General features: G+C 31.3%; 3 protein-coding genes and 4 non-coding genes across 7 annotated transcripts in view; all 7 read right to left on the bottom strand.

Annotated features, from left to right (window-relative positions):
* LOC130992114 (nucleolar complex-associated protein 2) overlaps positions 1-21302 on the bottom strand; it is an 884658-nt gene that overhangs the window by 349886 nt on the left and 513470 nt on the right. The gene's annotated exons all lie outside the window — the stretch shown is intronic.
* On the bottom strand, positions 10942-16449 carry LOC130992164 (eukaryotic translation initiation factor 2 subunit beta-like). Its single transcript, XM_057916699.1, has 10 exons — positions 16187-16449; positions 15960-16033; positions 15578-15689; positions 15415-15470; positions 15266-15317; positions 15092-15180; positions 14197-14342; positions 13796-13938; positions 13485-13570; positions 10942-11165 (listed from the first exon to the last, which is right to left on the bottom strand). Exons 2-10 carry the CDS (start codon positions 16017-16019, stop codon positions 11088-11090), a joined length of 822 nt encoding a protein of 273 aa, XP_057772682.1. The 5' UTR covers positions 16020-16033; positions 16187-16449; the 3' UTR covers positions 10942-11087.
* On the bottom strand, positions 11538-11624 carry LOC130996353 (small nucleolar RNA SNORD34). Its single transcript, XR_009092535.1, has one exon. It is a non-coding gene; the product is annotated as a small nucleolar RNA SNORD34 (small nucleolar RNA).
* Positions 12231-12315, bottom strand: LOC130996351 (small nucleolar RNA SNORD34). The gene has a single exon (XR_009092533.1). It is a non-coding gene; the product is annotated as a small nucleolar RNA SNORD34 (small nucleolar RNA).
* LOC130996354 (small nucleolar RNA SNORD34) lies at positions 12588-12671 on the bottom strand. Its single transcript, XR_009092536.1, has one exon. It is a non-coding gene; the product is annotated as a small nucleolar RNA SNORD34 (small nucleolar RNA).
* LOC130996355 (small nucleolar RNA SNORD34) lies at positions 12982-13066 on the bottom strand. The gene has a single exon (XR_009092537.1). It is a non-coding gene; the product is annotated as a small nucleolar RNA SNORD34 (small nucleolar RNA).
* Positions 16986-18318, bottom strand: LOC130992181 (transcription factor bHLH162-like). The gene is made up of 3 exons (XM_057916729.1): positions 17995-18318; positions 17530-17874; positions 16986-17144 (listed from the first exon to the last, which is right to left on the bottom strand). Exons 1-3 carry the CDS (start codon positions 18127-18129, stop codon positions 17076-17078), a joined length of 549 nt encoding a protein of 182 aa, XP_057772712.1. The 5' UTR covers positions 18130-18318; the 3' UTR covers positions 16986-17075.

Raw genomic sequence — 21302 nt, 5'->3', positions numbered from 1 at the left:
ATTTAATCCCAATTTTTATTTTATTTTTGTTACAAAAATTTATGAAATCCACACCTTTTTATTAACTTTATCCTTTAATTATTTTTCATTTTAATAATTATGCCAAAAAATAGAGAGTCGCAATTAGTGAGATGAAGGGTGTATTTTGTGTTCAATCGAGCTATAGACTTTATTTTGCTTTTACTCTCTTATGGTGAAGATGGGTTCTGCTAACGAAAACTTTTTTGCTTTTCTTTTATGGATGCACTTTGCATAGTCTTATCTCTTCATGGTTCTTGACTTGGTTCGGTCTTTTTCGTTCAAGGTGTATTTTCATTAATTGATAAATTTATTATAAAAAAATAATAAAAAATTTTATTTTAAATTTGCTCTCTTTCTTTCTCTTTTATTTTTATAAAAGAGAATTTCACCATTTCTCAATTTTTTTTTTTACTTTAAGAAAGAATAATATTATCACATAAAAATGGAGGAATAATATTATCATTTCTTGGAGTGAAAAGAAGGAATAGGAAATAATAAAATTATCTTTTGTAAAAACCGAGGGAAAAAAGTAAAAATATATTTAAAGGGATAAATTTTTGTTATCCTTTATTTTTCCATGATAAATTTATCAACATAAGATAAAATACTCATATTGCTTGTTTGGTTCAAGTAGAGAATTGGAAAAAGAATGGAATCAAATAAAAGAGAGGAATTGTAACAATAATTGTTACTTTTATTTCGTGTTTGATTCAACAATGAAAATGAATCACTAATAACAGATTCCCTTTATTTGTTTCTCCTCTATTTTGAGGGATAACAAATTGAATGATTGAGTTACCCTCAAATAAAAGTAATGATTAATTTATTGCTGATGAGGTCTAGCTCAAGTAGCAAAGCTGAGGCACTTAAAGACTCTCCTTTGTGAGTTGGGTTTAATTCTTGCCTACGTGCGGGTAGTTTTCTCACTTTTGTATGGGTAGTGTTCCACCTTTGTATGGGTAGTGGTTCCGTCTGCATGCGGTTGCTTTCCCATCTTTGTGTGGTGTAGAGGTGGTCCCGCCTGCTTGCGGGTTGCTTATTAGATTATATTAGGTTTTATGTTCTCGCTTATGTTCTAATATATATATATATATATATACACACACACACACACACACAAAATATTCTTTGAAATTGATAGGGATGTCAAAAAAGACTGAAACCGATTAGTCGACCCGAATAGACCGATAAAAAAAGGGGTTAGGGTTAAAAAAAAATTAGCCCGAAAAAAATTTAGTCCCAATGCCCCGAACCGAAAATAGCTCGGGCCCGATATATAGGGTTGGCCCGAAAATCGAGTGAATTGGCCCGATTAACCAAACATTTTCTTAATAATTAATTTTAAATTTTAATACTTTACTTTTTAATTCAATAATAACATTTTAATGCTTGTAGAATATATTTTTATTTTTCCAACGGTTAATAACATTGACTATGATATCAAAGTCAAAGAAAGATAGTCGTTTATGTTAAATCTATGTACAATTTTTATCGAAAACGAAGTTAAAGTTAGATATTATGTAAACTTACGTTAAAATAACACTAATTTTTGTATTTAAAACAAAGCGAAATATCTTGATTTGAAAAACACGACATAATTTTATTATAAAAATATGATTATATATGAAAAAATTAAACATGTAATTAAATTGTAAACTTGCATATCCAAACGGACTAGCCCGAAACTGAGTGGGTTAGGGTTAGGGTCGAAAAATTTTAACCCGAAAAATAAAAAAACCGACTAGCCCGAACCAAAAATAACTCGAAATCGAATGAATTGGCCTGAAACCGAGTGGGCTGGCCAGATTGACATCCCTAGTTATTGGTAATAGACTAGCCAATTTATATCTATATAAAAATAGCCTTAGCCTTAATTATTTACAAAATTTTATTTACTTATTATACCACTATTTATATATTTAATTTATCTATATTTTATTTCAGTTACTAGCATTTGCATCCCGTGCAATGCACATAAAATATTTTATATTGTATTTTTATATAAAATTGACATGAACTCAACTATCATATTTATAAATGTAATAAAAATTAATTTTAATTAAATGTATTTAAGTTGAATATTGAAAAAATAAAAAATTAAGATAAATTCACAATAATAAAAATTGATACATAAGAAAAGGCGAAAAAAAGATATCTATAAGTTAAAAAAATAGAAAATAAATGAAAAATAGATTTATTAAAAAAAGATGAGAGAGGAGAGAGAATGTTTTAAAATTTTAAACTTTAAATAAATGTAACTTTTACATTTTAAATCAAACATTTATAAAAAATATATCAAATTAAAGTTCTTGTCATGATCTTTAATTTGATATGCATATTAAATATTTAATAATTAGTCGAATTTCATAATTTTAGAAAGAAATAAAACAAAATAAAAAAGATGAAGAAAAAGAAAATAAAAAGAAAAAATATAGTTTACAAATAAACTTTCAATTTTATTATAACTACAAAATTACCATTTAATTTTGAAATTGATTTTCAATTGAAAGTTGCCTTATTAATATAGTATAAATTTATTTAATTTAAGAACAAAAATATACTACAATTATGTGTTAATAATATTTTTCAATATTTTGTCCATTTATTTAATAATTTTTTCACTTTAATATAATATCACCTTCTAATTTAGTAGGATTCAAAAACAACTACTCCCTCAGTTTTGCTATTTATAACTTATTATATACTATAAATTAAATAAAAGTGACAGGTACATCGATTTAATTAAAGAGATTAGAAAAAATGATATGTATGGGGCTGGCCTAAAATATACTCCCATATTGCCTGGAAAAGAGGGTATGGGGCTGCGGGAATTGAGACCGATTCAAAATTAGAAAAAAATTAGGTATTATAATAATTATGTATTTAATATTTTAATAATTTTGAAAACATATAAATTTTACTAATTTCAGTCATTTAATTTAATCAATGGAACTTGTGAGGGTACGGCCCTCACAAGTTTTAATTTAATCATTTAATTTAATACAATTTTAATTTAATCAAAGGAATTTATGCTTAGAAATTAGAATAATCATTTAATTTAGATTATATGTAAACACTAGTTAAACAATAGTATAAAGTTGGAGAGCATTTACTTTGGAGACGCACTGTCTCTATGATAGTGGAGAAAGGGTCCCACAATGAGGGTATTGTTAAATAGATTATAAGTAAATAGTGTAAGTTAAAAGGGTAAAATTGTAAGAATTATATATGGGGTAGTGCCTAAAAATAGGGTATGCTTATTTTTGGGGGCCGTACCAAAAAAGAAATGTATGCATAATTTTGGAGGATGGAAGAAGTATCATATAATTTAAAATAATTTTCCGTCGAATTTCGACGGGTTACGCACTAGTATCTTTATACACAACCTTTTTGTGTGAAGGTCCACACAACTCAGATTATTCATATATTTTAATATGATATTTATAAATGTCCTATTAAAGTATCTAATAAAACGTTTATAAGTGTCCTATTAGAATATATGTGAGTAGTACACATCGTGCGGACATCGTAACATCATACCTTCTCATCTTTATATTAATTGATAATTTATAACATCATCACTACAAAAAAAAAAAAATTAGTAGTGACATGAGGTTTGGTAGCTAATATTCGTATCACAAAAATTTATGGCGATTGGAAGTCTAACTATTAGTGATTAGCTGCAGCCAGTGGCAAAGCTACAACCAAAGGAGGAGGGGCAATTGCCCCTCTCAATTTTTTTTAATTAATATACCTAATATATTCTTATATACATGTTTAATTAATATTTATATATATATATGCCCCACCAAAATTTTGAAAAAAAAGAGACAATGTTTTTGCCCTTGTTATCTTTAGGGGCATGGCTCCACCCCTGGCTACAGCATCAAATGTCACTAATTTTTGTGACACTTTGTATGTTGATCTAATAATAGAATAAATAATACTTCAAGTATTATTTATTCTATTTTTTTTTTTTGATCAGGCAAAGAAAACTTTAATAAACGTACCTGGCCTTTGCGTTTATTAAAGTTTTCTTTGCCTGATCAAAAAAAAAAAATAGAATAAATAATACTTGAAGTAAAAAAAATGGAATTTAAATTTACCGTGACACAATTTTTAAAATTTATATTTATCTAATAAAGAAAAATTATAGAGATTTCATGCGAACTTCAATTCACATAGACGCGGCATTACCAAATGCCACAATAATACATGCATTAAACTATGCTCCTACCGTCTAAAAAAGTGTGTTCATATTTTCATATGCTATACGTTTTGCGTCCGTTCTCGAAGAATGGGACGATTTCATCAGTTCTCGTGATCTCCATTCGTTTGAAAGTGATTGTGTTAATTAATTAACCCTCAAAAGATGTAAATGAAATTGAGTGGTGCTATTCATACATATATAAATATAATATCCTTTTATTTTAAATAGTGTTCATATTTTTTTCCCCAAATCCTATTCTATCCTTGTTTTTTTTTCCTCCTTAAAATTTTTTTCATTGAATTTTCTTTAAGGATATTTAATGAGACCTGATCCTTAGTCTGCATATTTTTGTTTTCAAGGATTTTTTTTGAATATTTTCCTTTTATTTTTATAAATAGATCGCATTTTAATAATAATTGTTGGCTGCTAATGATCTAAGGTTTTGTTTTGGAGCCTCATTTGTTTTGTTCCCTCCAATCATTTTGTGCCTTGTCCAAAACATAATTATGAAATAAATAACTCTCCAACTTGTACGTGTTCCTATCAGTTTAAAGCATCAACATCAAAAGTAATTAATCTCCAATCCATAAATTATACCAAAATAAATCTTATCCTACGTGGCATCGTATAATCACTCCATTCTATTTTTTCTCAATTCTCATTCATTCTTATGTATTTATATATTTCTAATCAATTTTTATATTATAGCAAAATAAATCATATCCTACGTGGCATCGTATAATCACTTCATTCTAATTTTCCTCGATTCTCGTTTATTCTTATTTATTTATACATTTCTAATCAATTTTTACATTTAAAAACTATTAAATAATCATATAAATTTATAGATAAATTCTATACTATTAAATTATCGTATAAAACTCTTAAATAAAGTCTGTACTATTAAATAATTGTATAAAACTATTAGATAAATCCAGCATATCCATTTAATTATAAGTCCTACATATCCATTTGATTATCGAAACTCAGCCAAATTAAAACACATTAGCACTTCGAGGATCCATTCGTCTGTTTTCAAACGCCTGAAATCCCTCCCAACCTCATACCAACTTTTCTTTTATATATAAACTCAATGACCAACAAGAACTCATCATGCGTCACAATCCACCTTTTTTTTCACCGAAAAAATTTAACTTAATAAAATGATGGCATCCAGAATAGGAATCCTTATACCCACTTAATTGAGATTGTTCCAAGTGCGACTAAAACTTAAATAAAGTATACCAATAAATTAATCCACGAAAAACAATCAATTCATTTTTTAGAAAAGATATTCTTCAACTAAATGTTATAAATAAATAAAATACGTGTCTATGCCCAATCTATATATATAATAGCAAAATAAATCATATCCTATGTGACGCCGTATAATCACTCTATTTTAATTTTCTTCAATTTTCATTCATTCTTATTTTTTTTCTAGATTTTTAATCAATTTCCATAACTAAAAAAGATTTATATTTGTATTTTATTTTATTATATAATATTAGTTTAAGTTTATCACATCATACTCACAAATTAATATGTATATATATAGATGTATTTACTTAAATAATTAACTATATATATATATGATTGAATATGATTTCAAATTTGACGATGTTGTTTAAAGTTTGAAACGAGATTATTCTCATTACTTAATTATAGTTTCACAAATTCTAGATAAAATGATACTCACAAGTAAGTTATAATCTTCAAGCTCCATACAAGATGATGCTCAAAATTCAGATGTGGTATTTCAAACTCCAAAGAATATGGTTTTCAAAATTTTGACGTTCAAATGTCATATGTGGTCTTTAGAGCTTCATATGATTATCTGGTCTTTATTAGGTCCATATGAGATGATACTCAAATGACATATGTTTAGTTAAATTATTTCTTATCCGTCAAATTTAAAGAATTTGAACAAACTTAATACTCCCTCCGTCCCCCAAACATCTTCATAAGAGGGGATGACACGGATTTTAATAAAAGTTAGTTATGTATTTGATAAGTTGAGAATGAGTCCCACAAAAAATGAAATTATAAGAGTGATAGTTAGTGAAAGTGGAGAATGAGTCCCACAAAAAGTGAAATTGTAAGAATAATAATTAATGAAATTGTTTCCAAAAATATGTCAGGAAGATATTTTGGGGACGAACCAAAATAGAAAAAAAAAAGGAAAATGTTTGAGGGACGGAGAGAGTAAATATTATCGATATACGATTAATAACAGATGCGACACATCAATCGTACATCATATCATACTTTAAATTTACATATTTTTTTTCTTTTAAAATCTTCAATCCCACATCAACTTTTTATAAACTTCATCAAATGAGTATTTATATAAAAATGTATTTCTATTATCACAACCTACATTTGATTGGCGAAAGTGATTAAGATTAATATTATTTCAAATATTGTATTACTAATTTAATTTGATCATATCAAATTAGTTAAAGAAATAATTTATATATAAACTATTTCATATGCTATAGTAATAAAAATAACATAAAATAATTATAAATGATGACATAAAATGATTCCCGTCGAATTTCGACGGGTTTAACGTCGTCCGCCAAAAGTATTCCACAATTACTATATTTGGCGTCCGCAAAAAGTATTCCACTTTCCTTTTTAAGCCATGGTCCCACCATCCACCTTTATATTTTATCATTACAAACACTCTTTATTTATAAAAATCCACCCCAAATTCAATGTCAACCACACATCTTATAAAGTGGTGGGACCATTTCTCCACTACATCAACATCATCACACATTTTATTAAACTTCGTGCCCGGCCAAAGTGGAATACTTTTGGCGGACGAAGGGAGTAATATATATACTACCCTCTCCGTCCCACGAATCTTGACACGTTTTCTTTTTTGGGCCGTCCCACGAATCTTTACACATTTTCAAATATGGTACTCCCTCCATCCCAATATTTAAGACACAATTCATTTGGGCACGGAGATTAAGGAGTAGTGGTTTAGGTGTTAAAGTGATATGGCTCACCTCCATTAGTATTTTGATTAGGTATTGTTTAATGAATTGTTTGACTTTTATTTTAACTTTTGACTTCAAATTTTAAATTTAAATAATTTAAATTTCAAAATTTTCAATAAATTAATTTCAATCACATTTTTTTATATTTCTGTTTACTCCTTTTTTTTTAAATTCTGTTCATTTCCAGTACTTCCATTTTTAAATTCTGAATTGAGGGGCTTGAAAGCCATTTCTGCCGCTGCTTCATGAGCAAAATTTCGAAGAAAAAAAATGGCACAAAAGGTTGAAAAAAGTGGCGCCACTTTAATTGGCACAAACTTAGAATTTAAAATTGCCACCAAAATTTATGTTTACAACCCTATAAAAGGGGGTCTTTGCATACACTAATTACACCAAAATTTGAGCAGCATTTCGCCACAAATTCTTCATTCAAAAAATATCTTCCACCAAAAAAAAAAGAGGATGACTAGAAGGAAAGATCTCAATGGGGCAGAACGACAAGCTATTACATTATTTCTTCTTCAAAACTCTTCAAATGGGAAGCTTCACTATGGGACGACCAAGGCAGCCATGGAGAAATGGGGATGATGTCGGAGTTCTATCGCCCGTTTGTGGAAAGCTGCAAAAGAGGAACATGCACAAGGTTAGTTGGTTACCGTTCAAAGCAAAAAAATCAGCAAGAGTCGAAGGAAAAGAGTGCACATAGATTTGGAACTCATTTCAAGTCTTGAATTGCACAAAAGGGGTACAATTCGAAGGCTTGCAACCGACATAAACTGCTCAAAGAGTACAGTTGGTAGATGGATATCAAAGGGGCTGATCAGACCTCATTCTAGTGCCATCCGACCAAATTTGACAGCCCCCAATAAGTTATTACGGCTGCGGTTCTCTCTAGAACAGATTGTGTATGACAGAATATGCAATGTCCTAAGGTTCAAGAACATGCACAATGTAGTGCATGCTGATGAGAAGTGGTTCTACATGAGCAAAGTAAATCACAAATTTTACTTGACTCCAGCAGAAATTGACTCACACCGCACATGCAAAAGTAAGAAGTTCATTAAAAAAGGTTATGTTCCTATGTGCAGTGTGTAGGCCCTTATTTGATGAAGATGGGAGTGTATTATTCGATGGCAAGATAGGGATTTTCCCTTTCACTGAGATGGTAACAGCCAAAAGAAAATCCAAGAACAGGGAGGCTGGAACCTTAGAAGAGAAGCTAATTCAGTCCATCACTAAACAAGTGATGAAGGACATGTACATCTACAAGGTATGGATATCACAGGAGCTATGTATGCATTGTAAATCAAAGATGGTTGGTTTTATTATGTTGAGCTTATTTTAAGATGTGTAAGATGTGTAATTTCAATTTGTTGTCTATATATATACAGCTTATACCTGCAATCATGGCCAGGTGGCCCCAATTTGCAAGCAAAACTATATACATATAGCAATATAATGTTAAGCCCCATATAAAAGATGATGATCCAGATTTTAGAGCAACTGCAAGTGCAAATGGCTTTGATATTAGAATTATTCATCAGCCTCCAAATAGCCCAGACACCAACATCAATGATTTAGGTTGATTTAGGGCTATTCAAAGCTTGCAAGTGCAGGCAGTTAGCACAAATGAAGGGGAACTAGTGCAGGCAGTTCAGAAATCCTTTGAGGAGCTCAGTGCATTAACTTTAAACAATGTGTTTTTGAGCCTACGGGAATGCTTAACTGACATCATGAAAGTTAAAGGCCAGAATTGTTATAAAATCCCACACATGAAGAAGGGGATGCTTGCAAGACAGGGGAATTTGCCAATAGCATTGGAGGTCCCTAAAGAGCTAGTGGACGAGTGTTTGGCATATTTGACTGAAAAGGGAGAGGTGGATGGCATAGATGAGTTGAGGGAGTAGTTGGGTTTACAAGAGGATGGCAGAGATCAATTTGGATTACATGAGGATGGCAGAGATCAGTTTGGACTAGAAGAGGATGGCAGAGATGACATTGGATTAGAAGAGGATGCATATGATGCAATGGAGGCAGCCTTCAATCAAATAAAATTGATTGAGGATGCCTCCATTTAGTTACTTGCAAGAGCAGCCTTTAAAGATAGTGGAAATCATTTTGTAGAAATCTTTTTGTAAATGTCTCATAGGAAAAAGGAATTGGCTGTATAGACAGTGGAAAAGAAATCATTTTGTATAAGAAATCATTTTGTAAATCGAAGAACATGATGTAGTACTAGTGGAAAAGAAATCATTTTGTAAAGAGCACAGGGGGGTCACAGCCCTCATACCAACACATACATGAGCACAGGGGGGACACATCCCTCATACCAACACATACATGAGCACAGGGGGGTCACAACTCTCATACCAACACATACATGAGCACAAGGAGGTCACAACCATATATTTTTTAAACTAATTATTAGATAATTTCTGTAAAGTATAATATTATAAAACACATAAAATTGAATTTTTTTTTAATCTAAATTTAGTACTCCCTCTGTCCCATTAGAAATGTCTCATTACTTTTAGGCATATAGATTAAGAAATGTGTAGAAAGTAAATAAAGTGAGTTGGTGAAAATTATTTAAATATTAGGTATAGAGAGATAATATATTGTCAAAAAAGGAATAAAGTATTTGTAATAGGACATTACATTATAGAAAGTGAGACATTTGTAATGGAACGGAGGGAGTATAAAAAATTAATTTTAATTAATTAAGCATTATGTCGTCAATAGAAAAAAAACACGACAAAAGAAGAAGAAGATTGATATGACATGCTTATTTTCTAGGCTTAATCTTTACATAATTAATTTTAATTTCAATTTCAATAATTCTAGTAAAATTAAACTTCTAAAGAACTATTAAGTAAGCATTTGTATTGTAATTCTAAATTATTAAACTTAGAGAATAAAGAATAGTAACTTATGTGGATGAAGAGTACTAATGGATACTGTTGTTTAAATAATTATTAAAATATATAACATAAACCATAAAATATTTTTAGATTTATTATGTGTATAATATTAGATAATTGGCCTTAAATTAAGTAGTATATATGAGGGATATAATAGGTAAATCAAATTTTATAAAATAAGACTCATTATAATGGGTATAGATTTAATTTAGAAACCATGTGGGTAAAATAATAACTTTATTATTATTTTTATTAGTATATTTTATAAGAGAGTACAAATGGGAGCTATGAAGTGAACTACTCCAACTTTAATCATTGCGACGCCCATTAATTTCAGTCTGTCTGTGAATCCAGACAAGATGTATTTTTTTGATACTATATTGGATGTGATCTATCTTAAATGTAATGCTTCAACCATAATTTAAATTGTGGACATAATAATAATAATAATCTAAGCTTTTATTTTCATGTTTTATTTGCCAAAACCCGTTAAATAAATAAACGACATACTAATTGGTTGCTGATACTCATTGTCACGTCGATTAAATGGTGGCAATGATAAACTGAAAAGAAATTTTAGTAATTACACGAGTTAAAATGAGTTCTCTCGCACCTTAGCCCAACACTCTCTATTTACAACTATATTATGTGCAACTACATTTACAAAAGAACGAGCTCAAAGAAAGAACTCAACAGATGCGCAGCTTACGCAGGAAGAGTATAAGGCTTCCGTCAAACCTCAATATATGATTCTCATTCAACATACTTCATTTCTAGATTTTCAACCAAAATTTACTCTCAACCAACTTCATAAAAGTAAATGTTGTCTTATTAGTGAAGGATGCGGAATCACAAAATTACCATGACAACAACATCCAAATCAAGCACTTAACAAGTATACAACAAACTGTCCACAAGAACAACTCATGTTCCAGCTTTCCGACGACCAACACGAGCCACAAATCCGGCCTTGATCTGAGCCACTGACCTCCCAGAACCACACTACAAGAAATACACAAGAATAAAAGACTTAGCAATTACCCAAATGCTAAAATTATTGTAGCTCTCAGAAAGCAGCACCCAAATAAAAATTTACTATTGCACAATAATGAGTCCAGATGATAAATTTATTCAAGTTCAAAAAAATTCAGACATCAGGACACCAATAAATTTCCACATGGCTCACTGTGTTACCCATTAATAAGCCACCAAAGCATAGGATAACAGAATAAGCTGCCCCAATAAGTCGAGGGAGAAGGGCGGGCTATAAAAAATAGAATTTGGAGTATCAGAGTTTCCCTATCATAAGCTAGAGAACACTTAACAAATTGACTGAAAGGTCGAACAATTCTTTTAATAATTGTCAACATCCTCAAAGGCCTCAGACTCGTAGGAAAAGACTCTTCAACTATTAGAGCAATCAGACAATGTAGGCAAATATGTTGATCATCACAGGCCTTTGGAGAATACTACAAAAATAGTCAGTTTACTACCAACAAATTTCTACATAGTCTATAAAATTAATCAGTTTGGTCCCAATAAATTTTCAAATGGTTCCTGCTATTACTAAGATAGGATTACAGAACATATTTTAACTCAATAAGTCATGGGGCAAGGATAAATAAAATAAAATGTCAAGTGTCGTTTCCCAGTTATAAAGCTAGAGATCACTTAAAGGTGTTCGGTGTTCCAAAAGGTTGATAATGTCTTTGCAAATCATCTAATTTTCCCCAAGGACTCAGATTTAGTACAAAAGACTCTTCAACTAGAGCAATCAAACAATGTAGGCAAATATTTAAATCATCACATGCCTTATGAGAAAACTATACAAAATAATCAATTTACGACCAACAGATACCAACATGGCTTATTAAAATGGAATCATTTTAGTACCTATAAATGTCCATAGGGCTTCTACTATTATACCAATAACAAGTCATGGGAAGAAAACTAAGGGTAAATGAGATAAAATGTGAAGAATCAGAGTTTCACTGATATAATCTAGAGAGCAATAAAAATGGTGTTCCAAGAGGTTGACAGTGTTTTTGAAAATTGTCTAACTTCCCTCAAGGCCTCAGACTTGTTATAAAAAGACTCTTCAACTAGAGCAATCAGACAATGTAGGCAAATAATTAGATCATCACAGGCCTCGAGAGAATACGCTAAACACAATCAGTTTACTAACAGAAAATTACATATGATTTATAAAAATAATCAGTTTAGTGCCCCAATTATATCCACACGGCTTCTATAATTATACTAACAAAAGCCACCTGAGCATAGAATTAGAGAATGAAGTCATTGGAGAATGGCAAGGGTAAATAAAATATAATATAATGTCAAGAATAAGACTTTCCCTGTTAGAGAGCACTTAAAAAGGTACTCCAAGAAGTTGACACTGTTTTTGAAAATTATCACACTCCCAAGGGCCTCAGATTTGATTTAGAAAGACTCTTCAAATAGAGCAATCAGACAATGTAGGCAAATATTTACATCATCACAGGCCTTGAACAATACCATCAAAATAATCAGTTTATTGCCATTTGACAAAAAAATTCAACACAGCCTAAGAATAGGTTAACAGAATGTATGGGAGAAGAACAAAAGTAAATAAAAAATAATCAGTTTATTGCCATTTGACAATAAATTTCAACACAGCCTAAGAATAGGATAACAAAATGTACGGGAGAAGGTCAAAAGTAAATAAATTATGCGATAATATGTGAGGTATCAGAGTTTCCCTGTTATAAGAATGGGGGCACTTAAAAGGTGTTCCCAAAAGGTTAACAATGGTTTTCAAATATTATTTAACTTTCCTGGAGGCCTCAGACTTCGTATAAAAAGACTCTTCAACTAGAGCAATCAGACAATGTAGGCAAATATCTAGATCATCACAGGCCTCTGGAGAATACCATATACATTATTAGTTTACCACATGGCTTATAAAAATAATCTATTATGAATTTCAACAAAGCTCCTACTGTTTAAATTAAGAAAAAGCCATCTAAGCATAGGGTTACAGAAAAATTGTCGCAATAAGTCACAGAGAGGGCAAGGGTAAAGAAACTAAACTGCTAAGTATCAGAGTTCCCCTGTTACAGCAGGGACCTCAGAACAGTGAGAAATCTCATTCAGGAAACGCACAGAGAATGCAGACAATATTCAATCATCACAGCCCCAGATGAAATATAATAACATAGCACATAATAATTTGGCTCAATATATTGCAGAACACGGAACTAATTCTCACAAGACAAGGCTTTCAGTTGCTAATCAAAAACCTCATATGCCTAAATATATAGTGAGAAGATAGGGAACTACCTTCTCACATCTGAGGAAGAAGAGACGGTTCTCCTTTGAAAGAATAGTATCAGGACTTTTGCAACCATTGCATATGACATACTCATCTGCAGTTATCATTCCAGAGACAAATTAGTAAGATCCGAACTAATAGTCAGTTTCATATTTTATATTTCAAGCAATTGGTGGACAAATAGATCCAGAAATCAAAATTTTAGATGAAAAAATAAATGTCACAAAGAAAGAATGAATCTCAGCAAGGGATGTTGGAGGCTATCGTGACAGCAACAAGTCCGTCAGAAAATCTCCAGAATAGCAATGGATAAACTTACTAATATAGCGTCGCAAGATTCCCTCAAAATTCTTAGGAGCAAACCTCCCTTTAACAACCAATCTTTGTTGGCCATCAAGAGATCCACTTGTTCCCATTTCAGCAAGAAGGAAAGTCATTACATGCTCTGGTTGTCTGTGCATCCTGTGGAGAATGAAATCCCCAAATGAACATATAATGTCATCATATATCAATGCACAAGTAGTGAGCATCTGGACAAATCCAAATAGTGACAAGCAGATAAATCAGGCACCAAAATTATAATACAAAAACATGTATGGTTTCAAAGTCCCAACTTATATTTGCTTTTCCCTGTATGTTTTGATGTGGTGAGTGTATGCAAACAAAAAGGCCAAAGCTGTATCTATTTTATGCGATGGGAAATAGTAAGAAATAGCATACGTTTTGCAGAGATCCATAAAATTCACAAAAACAGTTTTCTTTGTGCCTTCACGAAGTACTTGGGGAGGTCTCATTACTGTCCTGCGCCTATCCCCAGCAAGCTCAGGGTTATTCTCACGAAGAATGTTGAAAACCCTCCCAAGAAGCTGCACGTGTTGAAGATAGAATCAAATTTTCAAGCGGAGACCGGTGGGACATAATGCAAGAAGAGCACGAATCGTCATGAAAGTAGAACCAATAATAGAAAAAATTGATGATTCCTTGATAGCAATTCCTACTCGGTCATGCATATTACCAGAAATATTAGAACCACAGACTAGCAATCAGAAAAGCATTGGAGACAACATGCCAGGAGACTGCTACCAAGCAACATACATCAGAAGATGGATCTCCATGTCTATAAATTGAATAATGGAACTAAACAACTAGATGTTTTAAGATTTAATAGAAGTGCTAAAAATATTTGGTATTTTTGTTGCTTGCTAGTTGAAGCATTGTCACAATCACAGCATGGAAATACCAAGCTGGTGATCTGAACATACACAACTCCCATTTAGATCTCCATACACGTCATAAGGATGTGCCATTCTGAAATGTGAAGCATAAGATGACTTAAGAGGACTCGATACTAGCACCTGAGAGGAGTCGATACTAAAAAACTATACATTGTCCTCATCGGTTATTTATATTACGGAATGTACCTAACATTAAGGAAAATATGATAGCTCTTAAATCACAGACAATAAATAAAATAGTGCATGATGTGAACCATCAATCAATGACGGCCAATATCCACCAATCCATAGATGGTTGATTAAAAGCAAATAGAGGGAAATGAAACACAGAGAGAAGAAAGGGACTGTTTACTTCACAGTAGCCAGCGAAGCTCAATTACCTCCTCATATTCATAATCCCGATCACTTCCTTCCCATGGATTTTGTTCCAGAACAATTCCTTCTCCTTCCTCATCCTCTCCAATTGTATCTACAATTTTCACAAACAGATCAGTCTAGCATAAACCAGGAGATGAAGGAGCATATCCAGTGCAGTTTAATAAAGAAAAACTTACCATCCACATCTTCTCCCACGGTTTCTTTTTCTTCATTCAGATCAGTATGTGCCTGAAACAGTTACACATAATGACACACATAATACGTAATTACGGCAAAAACAATAATTCCCCAAATCACAACAAAAATGATCTATATTATCACCCACCGGTTTTTTCTTCTTCTTCTTTAGACCAGCAAATGAAGTTTCAAGACCATCAGAAACTGCAGAGAAATGTTAAACATTAAAAGGTGAGAAACCTAAGTAGCTAAATATTAAGTTGCAAGATAATAAGATTGGAATCGACAAAAACATTGGCTTAGATAAATACCAGACAAGCTCTCAGTTTTCTCAGCTATAGTATCAACAGAATCATCTTCAGGTAGTTCTTGAGCCACTGGCTTCTTCTTCTTCTTCTTCTTTGAAGGGTCAAATGGAGCAATCTGCATTGTAGTGATAGAAAGCTTGAGGAATCATTTTCACATTAGACACAGCGTACTTGGTTGCAGATCTCTTTCAAAGGAAATATACAAATATACATAGTAAAAGTTTATAACGTTAGAAGATGGACAAACTATGAGCCGTGCATAAAAAACCTTAAAACTGTATTTTTCTAATACAAATACACAGTATTTTGAAATCTCAGCACATAAACCAGAAAACTGGAAAAGTAAAATGCAATTGATAAACCGAAGTATAAGACGAACACTTACATCCCCACCATCATCCTTAACCTCCTCTTTCACCTCATTCTGATTTTCGTCCTCCGCCATGATTGTAATTAGATCTGCAACAGAAATCCAACAAAATGTTAACCAACTTATCTAAAGAAATAGTCGAAGTTTAAATCATCCACACAAATAGACCATCCTATACGGCCATTGACAAACAGAATTGATTCTCCTTTTCTTCGGGAAGGATTCGAGAGAAGAAAAATTACCTTTGGTTGCTGCGACACAGAAATGAAAATTTCGGATCAAGGAATACGACGCTGTGCAGTTCTAGTTTTCGGGGAGGAGGGTTTTGTGGAAGAAATATCATTTGGGCTGGGCTTCCATCAAAAAACAATTTGGGCCGACATTTAATAAATCGTGGCTTTCCGCCCAATTATAGGCTGAGTTAGTTTTTTTCTTTTTAATTCTTAATCTTGTCTCCACCCTAGGATAATTTCCTCTCACACCAACAGTAGCCCAGATAACAATCCTTTTGGCAAAATTGCCCTCATCACAAAATCAGATCTTGAATGAACTGTGATTCTGCATAGGTGGCGAGGCAGTGGATCTTGAATGAATTGAAACAGAGAATTTAATTGTAAATTTTATTTTTCGTAAGTTAAATATTGATTGAAAATCAATATAAATTTATACATTTCAAGAGTATAATATAGTAAGTTTTTTTTTAAAACCATAATATAGTAAGTTTTTTTTTTTGATAATTTAACAGTTTTTTTTTTTTTTGATAATTTAACAGGCATTAACCCATTATCGCTTGGCCAACACACGCACACATGATATAGTAAGTTTTGATTTCATATGATTTCAACTAAGTGGGATTTTTGAGTGATCGTGTGCCCGTCAGATGAGCCGGGTGGTAGCCAATTTTTGAAAAGGCAGTGGGCCGAGTCATGGGCCATATTTATAGCCCAATTTCAACCAATTTTCAGTCATTAAGCCCATGAAAGTGCAGCCACATTTTTAATTTTAAATAGGGCATAGAGGCCATAATAATAATAATAATAATAATAATAACAATAATAATAATATTAATAGTGAAGTATACAGTACAAATGCTAATAAGAAAAATATTTTACAAGATGCAATGTTGAAACATCACAAAATCAATTCATGCATCCTCGTAGTTATTCTTGAAGTATCCACGCCAACCCTCGGAAACTTAACCTGCAATAAAATGAAATACCTTAATTACCATTTTACTGCAATACCAAGCACTAACCGTTCTAATTATAAAATTTCAAATAATTATATTTTCTATTTACTTAGTAAACTCCCGCATTAGGTACTAATACTACAATTTTGTAGCATGCATCGTTAATAATTATATTTGGTAAAAAAAAAAAAGGAGAGTATCTTTTGTATTGCATCGAGTAGTATTTCCGATGAAGTGATAATAACATTTTAGTGCATGAATTAAACACTGATCACAATTGTAAAAAGAAAATATGTATATACATTTTCCTGTCAAATCACAAACTTTAGCTCTATTATAGCCACAAAATAAAGTCGTGCGTGTATAAGTTGTTTGGTTGGAGTTTGTGATCATAACCTTAGCAAGAAGAGTGTGAAAAATCTTGTCACCAACAGTGGCAAGGTTGAGACTAACCACTTGAGCTCCTCCATCTTCAAGAATGGTGATAATTTGATGCAACGTGAATTTTTTCTTGAGCCCACTAATCAAAAGCACCTCCAAATCACAACCCAAATCTTTTATTTTCAAAATTGGCAATTCTGATATTTCACCCATATTTGCTGCATTTTTTAAGCCATTACTATTCGTTGCCATCTTCATCATTGCTTCTCTTTTTCTTCTCTCTAATTCTTCTATTCTTCCCCTCAGAATCTTGATGTAAGCAGCTGCCTGTTCTAGCTGATCTAGATGTGAAGAAAATTCCTGCACAAGTTATGGCAATTCAAAATATATATATATTAAAACATTTATATATTTTTTCTTTGTGCATATATATTTACCTATCTCCTAAATATTTATTAAAATTATAATATGAAAAAGTACCTTTGCTGTTTTAAAAATGTGATCAGGAATGAGGGAAACCAGCTTAAAGCAAAGACCCTTCATCCGAATTCTTCGATTTTTTTCAATTATCTTTCGTTCTATTTTATTCGCCACACTTTTTCCACTTCTCTTCATTTCAAATTTTTGGAGAATTTTGAAGAAGATAATGTTGATGATATTTGCATAAACTTATTAATTGGTGAAGGAAAGTGAGAACGAAGTTTACTTATATACAGTATATCATATGTTGGAAAGAATTGAAAATCTTGAAAAACGAGTTGGGATCATAAGAAAAAATCATGTCCACATTTAACTATTTGACATTTGGTTCAAATCTTAAGTTTTTGGACAGCTATACACTTTTAGAATATGAGCTGGGTATGAACACCTATAATTTCATTAGTAGAAGTAGATATATATATATATACAGTGCGCCCCATTATTTTGTCTACCATAAACAATTTGTTTCCGAAAGCTAAGGGCTGTTTATTGTGGTAATTTATAAAAATAAGATATAATTATGAAATAAGTTAATTGTGAAAAGTATTCGTTTTGCTACAATTATAAAAACTTAATTATAAAATATAGTAACAACTTTTTTGTGTACATATACAAATTTATATTTAATGAAAAATATACAAGATTTATTTGTGTATTCGTGTAATGGTTTATTTTTGAACTATTCCACACATTCACGTACTTGTTTGGAATTCATGTAGCAATTAATTATTGTATGGATATGTAGATCGATTTTTCTTATGTATTTCTGATATTCACGTACTGAACGGTATTTTAGTAACAATAATTGATTTTTACATAATTAACTATTTTTCATTTTTATTATAAAAAAAAATAGTTACTTTTTTTAGATTCCTCGTAAAAAAGTTAATCATTATGCTAGACTGGATAGTTTAATTTGTTTGATTATACCATTCTTCAACTAATTATTCATATATACTATCATATTATCGAACTAATCAATCATCCAAAATAAACTTCCCATGATATGAATATGAAGTCTTCCCGTTGAACAATATTTTATTTGTGTTTGATTCGAAAAAAAGAATGAAGTCATGCATGATTGTACGTACGGCAATTCTAAGAATAAAATAGACTAGTTGGAATAAAAAGGCCACAGCAAAAGCATTTTACCTAACTATATATTGTTTCCTTCTGTAGGGATTAACCAATTAAAACATCACAAAAACTTGGGTGAGGTCAACCTCATACAATGAGACGGGTCGGGTCGGGTCGGGTCGGGGCGCGGGTTTGACGGGTCGGGTGGGTTTTGGGCACGGGTCTGGGATACCAGAAATAAAGTACACGTTCTCATTAATAAAAGTAATAATTATTGTGAACAAATGTAATAATTTAGAAACATTACATTTCATCATATCAATAGTTACTTTTCCTCAAGACAATGATTATTTGAATTATTATTTGATTATTTCATCATATCAATAGTTACTTTTCCTCAAGATAATGATTACTTAAATTATTATTTAATTTTTTTTTCTATATTCTATTTATTTTCTCCGTTATTCAAAGTAATTGTTATTATAATGAAAAGTAATTATTTACATGAAGAAATGTAATGTTTTTAAATATTAGGGTTAATGGTGTTTTTTACCCTATTTGAAAAACGAAACATAAAATATACCCACCCAAAATTAAATATATAAAATGTACCCATTTTGAGGTTGAAAGGACTAAGATACCCTTAAAACAAAAAGAAAATACCAAACAAATCCCCTCCCAAAAAAAATCAAAAATCGCTCGTCTTGCTCGACATGCTCGACAGCAATTTGAACTATTGCTCGTCTTGCTCGACATTGAACTATTGCTCGACATGCTCGACAGTTCTTAATTGCTCGACACTCGATGTTCAAGGCGTCGAGCAATAGTTCAATTTGAACTATTGCTCGACATGCTCGATGCTCGACAGTTCAATGCTCGACGCTTCAGTGTCGAGCAATGCGAGCAATGCGCGAATTACACATAAGGGTAAAAATGTCCTAAGTGGGTAGATTTTATTGTTTTAAAAAAAGTGGGTATATTTTATGTTTCATCTTTCAAAAAGGGTATATCTCATTTTGCCTCTTTAAATTATTACATTTGTTCACAATAATTGTTACTTTTATTAATGATAATGTGTACTTTATCCCAGACCCGCGTCCAAACCCGATCCGACCCGCGCCCCCGACCCGAGCCGAGCCGTCTCATGCTATGAGGTCAACATCACCCAAGACCTACTCTTAAAACATATGGACCACTTAAAACAATAACCACATAAAAGTTTAATTCATCAATAAAAAAAAAAAGAAACGTATTTATATTTACTTTCTGTCACATGCACACACGTGTCCTTGTCTGTATATTGTAATCTTGATAATCATAGAAGATAAGCCAATCAAACTCTTATATCAAAAAACTGATTTATAAGTCCTGGTCATCAGGGGCGGATGTATAATGTATTAAGGGGCTGGCTCCAGCCGAGGTGCACCCCAAAATTTTGTCCTATATATATTATATATATTTAACTTAATATCTATATAGTTTAATTTTAACCTAGTCCAATTTTCAGAAAAAATAAATAAATAAAAAGCCTTTCAACATAAAAATAAAAATTAGTTTATTCTCATAGAAGATAGATTATTTTTAAAAAAATATATATATAGATGAAGTTTTTTATATTCTTTCAACTATAATTGTACAATTTGTAGGGGTAACTTTAGTATATATTATTGAATCAATAGAAAGAGAATAATTATTTATTATAGTCGGTGATCGAATTTTAATCCTAAGTCCATTAAAATTCTACTTGCACATAAAAATGAATTGTACAGACTGCTCGGAAATTTTGGCTCCGAACCCCCATTCAATACCTTCGAGTTCAGTCCCCCATATCGATAAATCTTGGATCCGCCCCTGCTGGTCATTTTATGTCTCTAATTAAGTACTGGTATTTTGTTATTACTAAGTGGTACTTGCGACAGATGTAAAAGTACTGGATTGTGTGTCCGTACATTGACATTAAAATGGTCGAGATTTGAGGTTTTAAGTTAGAGTTTATCATCGTGTGAATTTTAAATTATTTTATTTATTTGTATAATTTATTAAGAAGAAGTATTCAATTTGATGATATATATACATGTGTGTAAAGCATGTGTGTAAAAAATAGATAAATCCTATCATACTTTTGAATAATTTTAATTTGTGATAAAGCATGTGAGTATATATGATGCTTGCAACATTCCACCATTAGAGTCAGCCAACATGTAAATATGTGAATGTTATTTGAATGATTA

This window comes from Salvia miltiorrhiza, chromosome 7, assembly GCF_028751815.1.
Source record: "Salvia miltiorrhiza cultivar Shanhuang (shh) chromosome 7, IMPLAD_Smil_shh, whole genome shotgun sequence".
Lineage (NCBI taxonomy): Eukaryota > Viridiplantae > Streptophyta > Magnoliopsida > Lamiales > Lamiaceae > Salvia > Salvia miltiorrhiza.
Note: the sequence above shows the minus strand (reverse complement) of the source record. Positions and strands in the feature narration are given on the sequence as shown.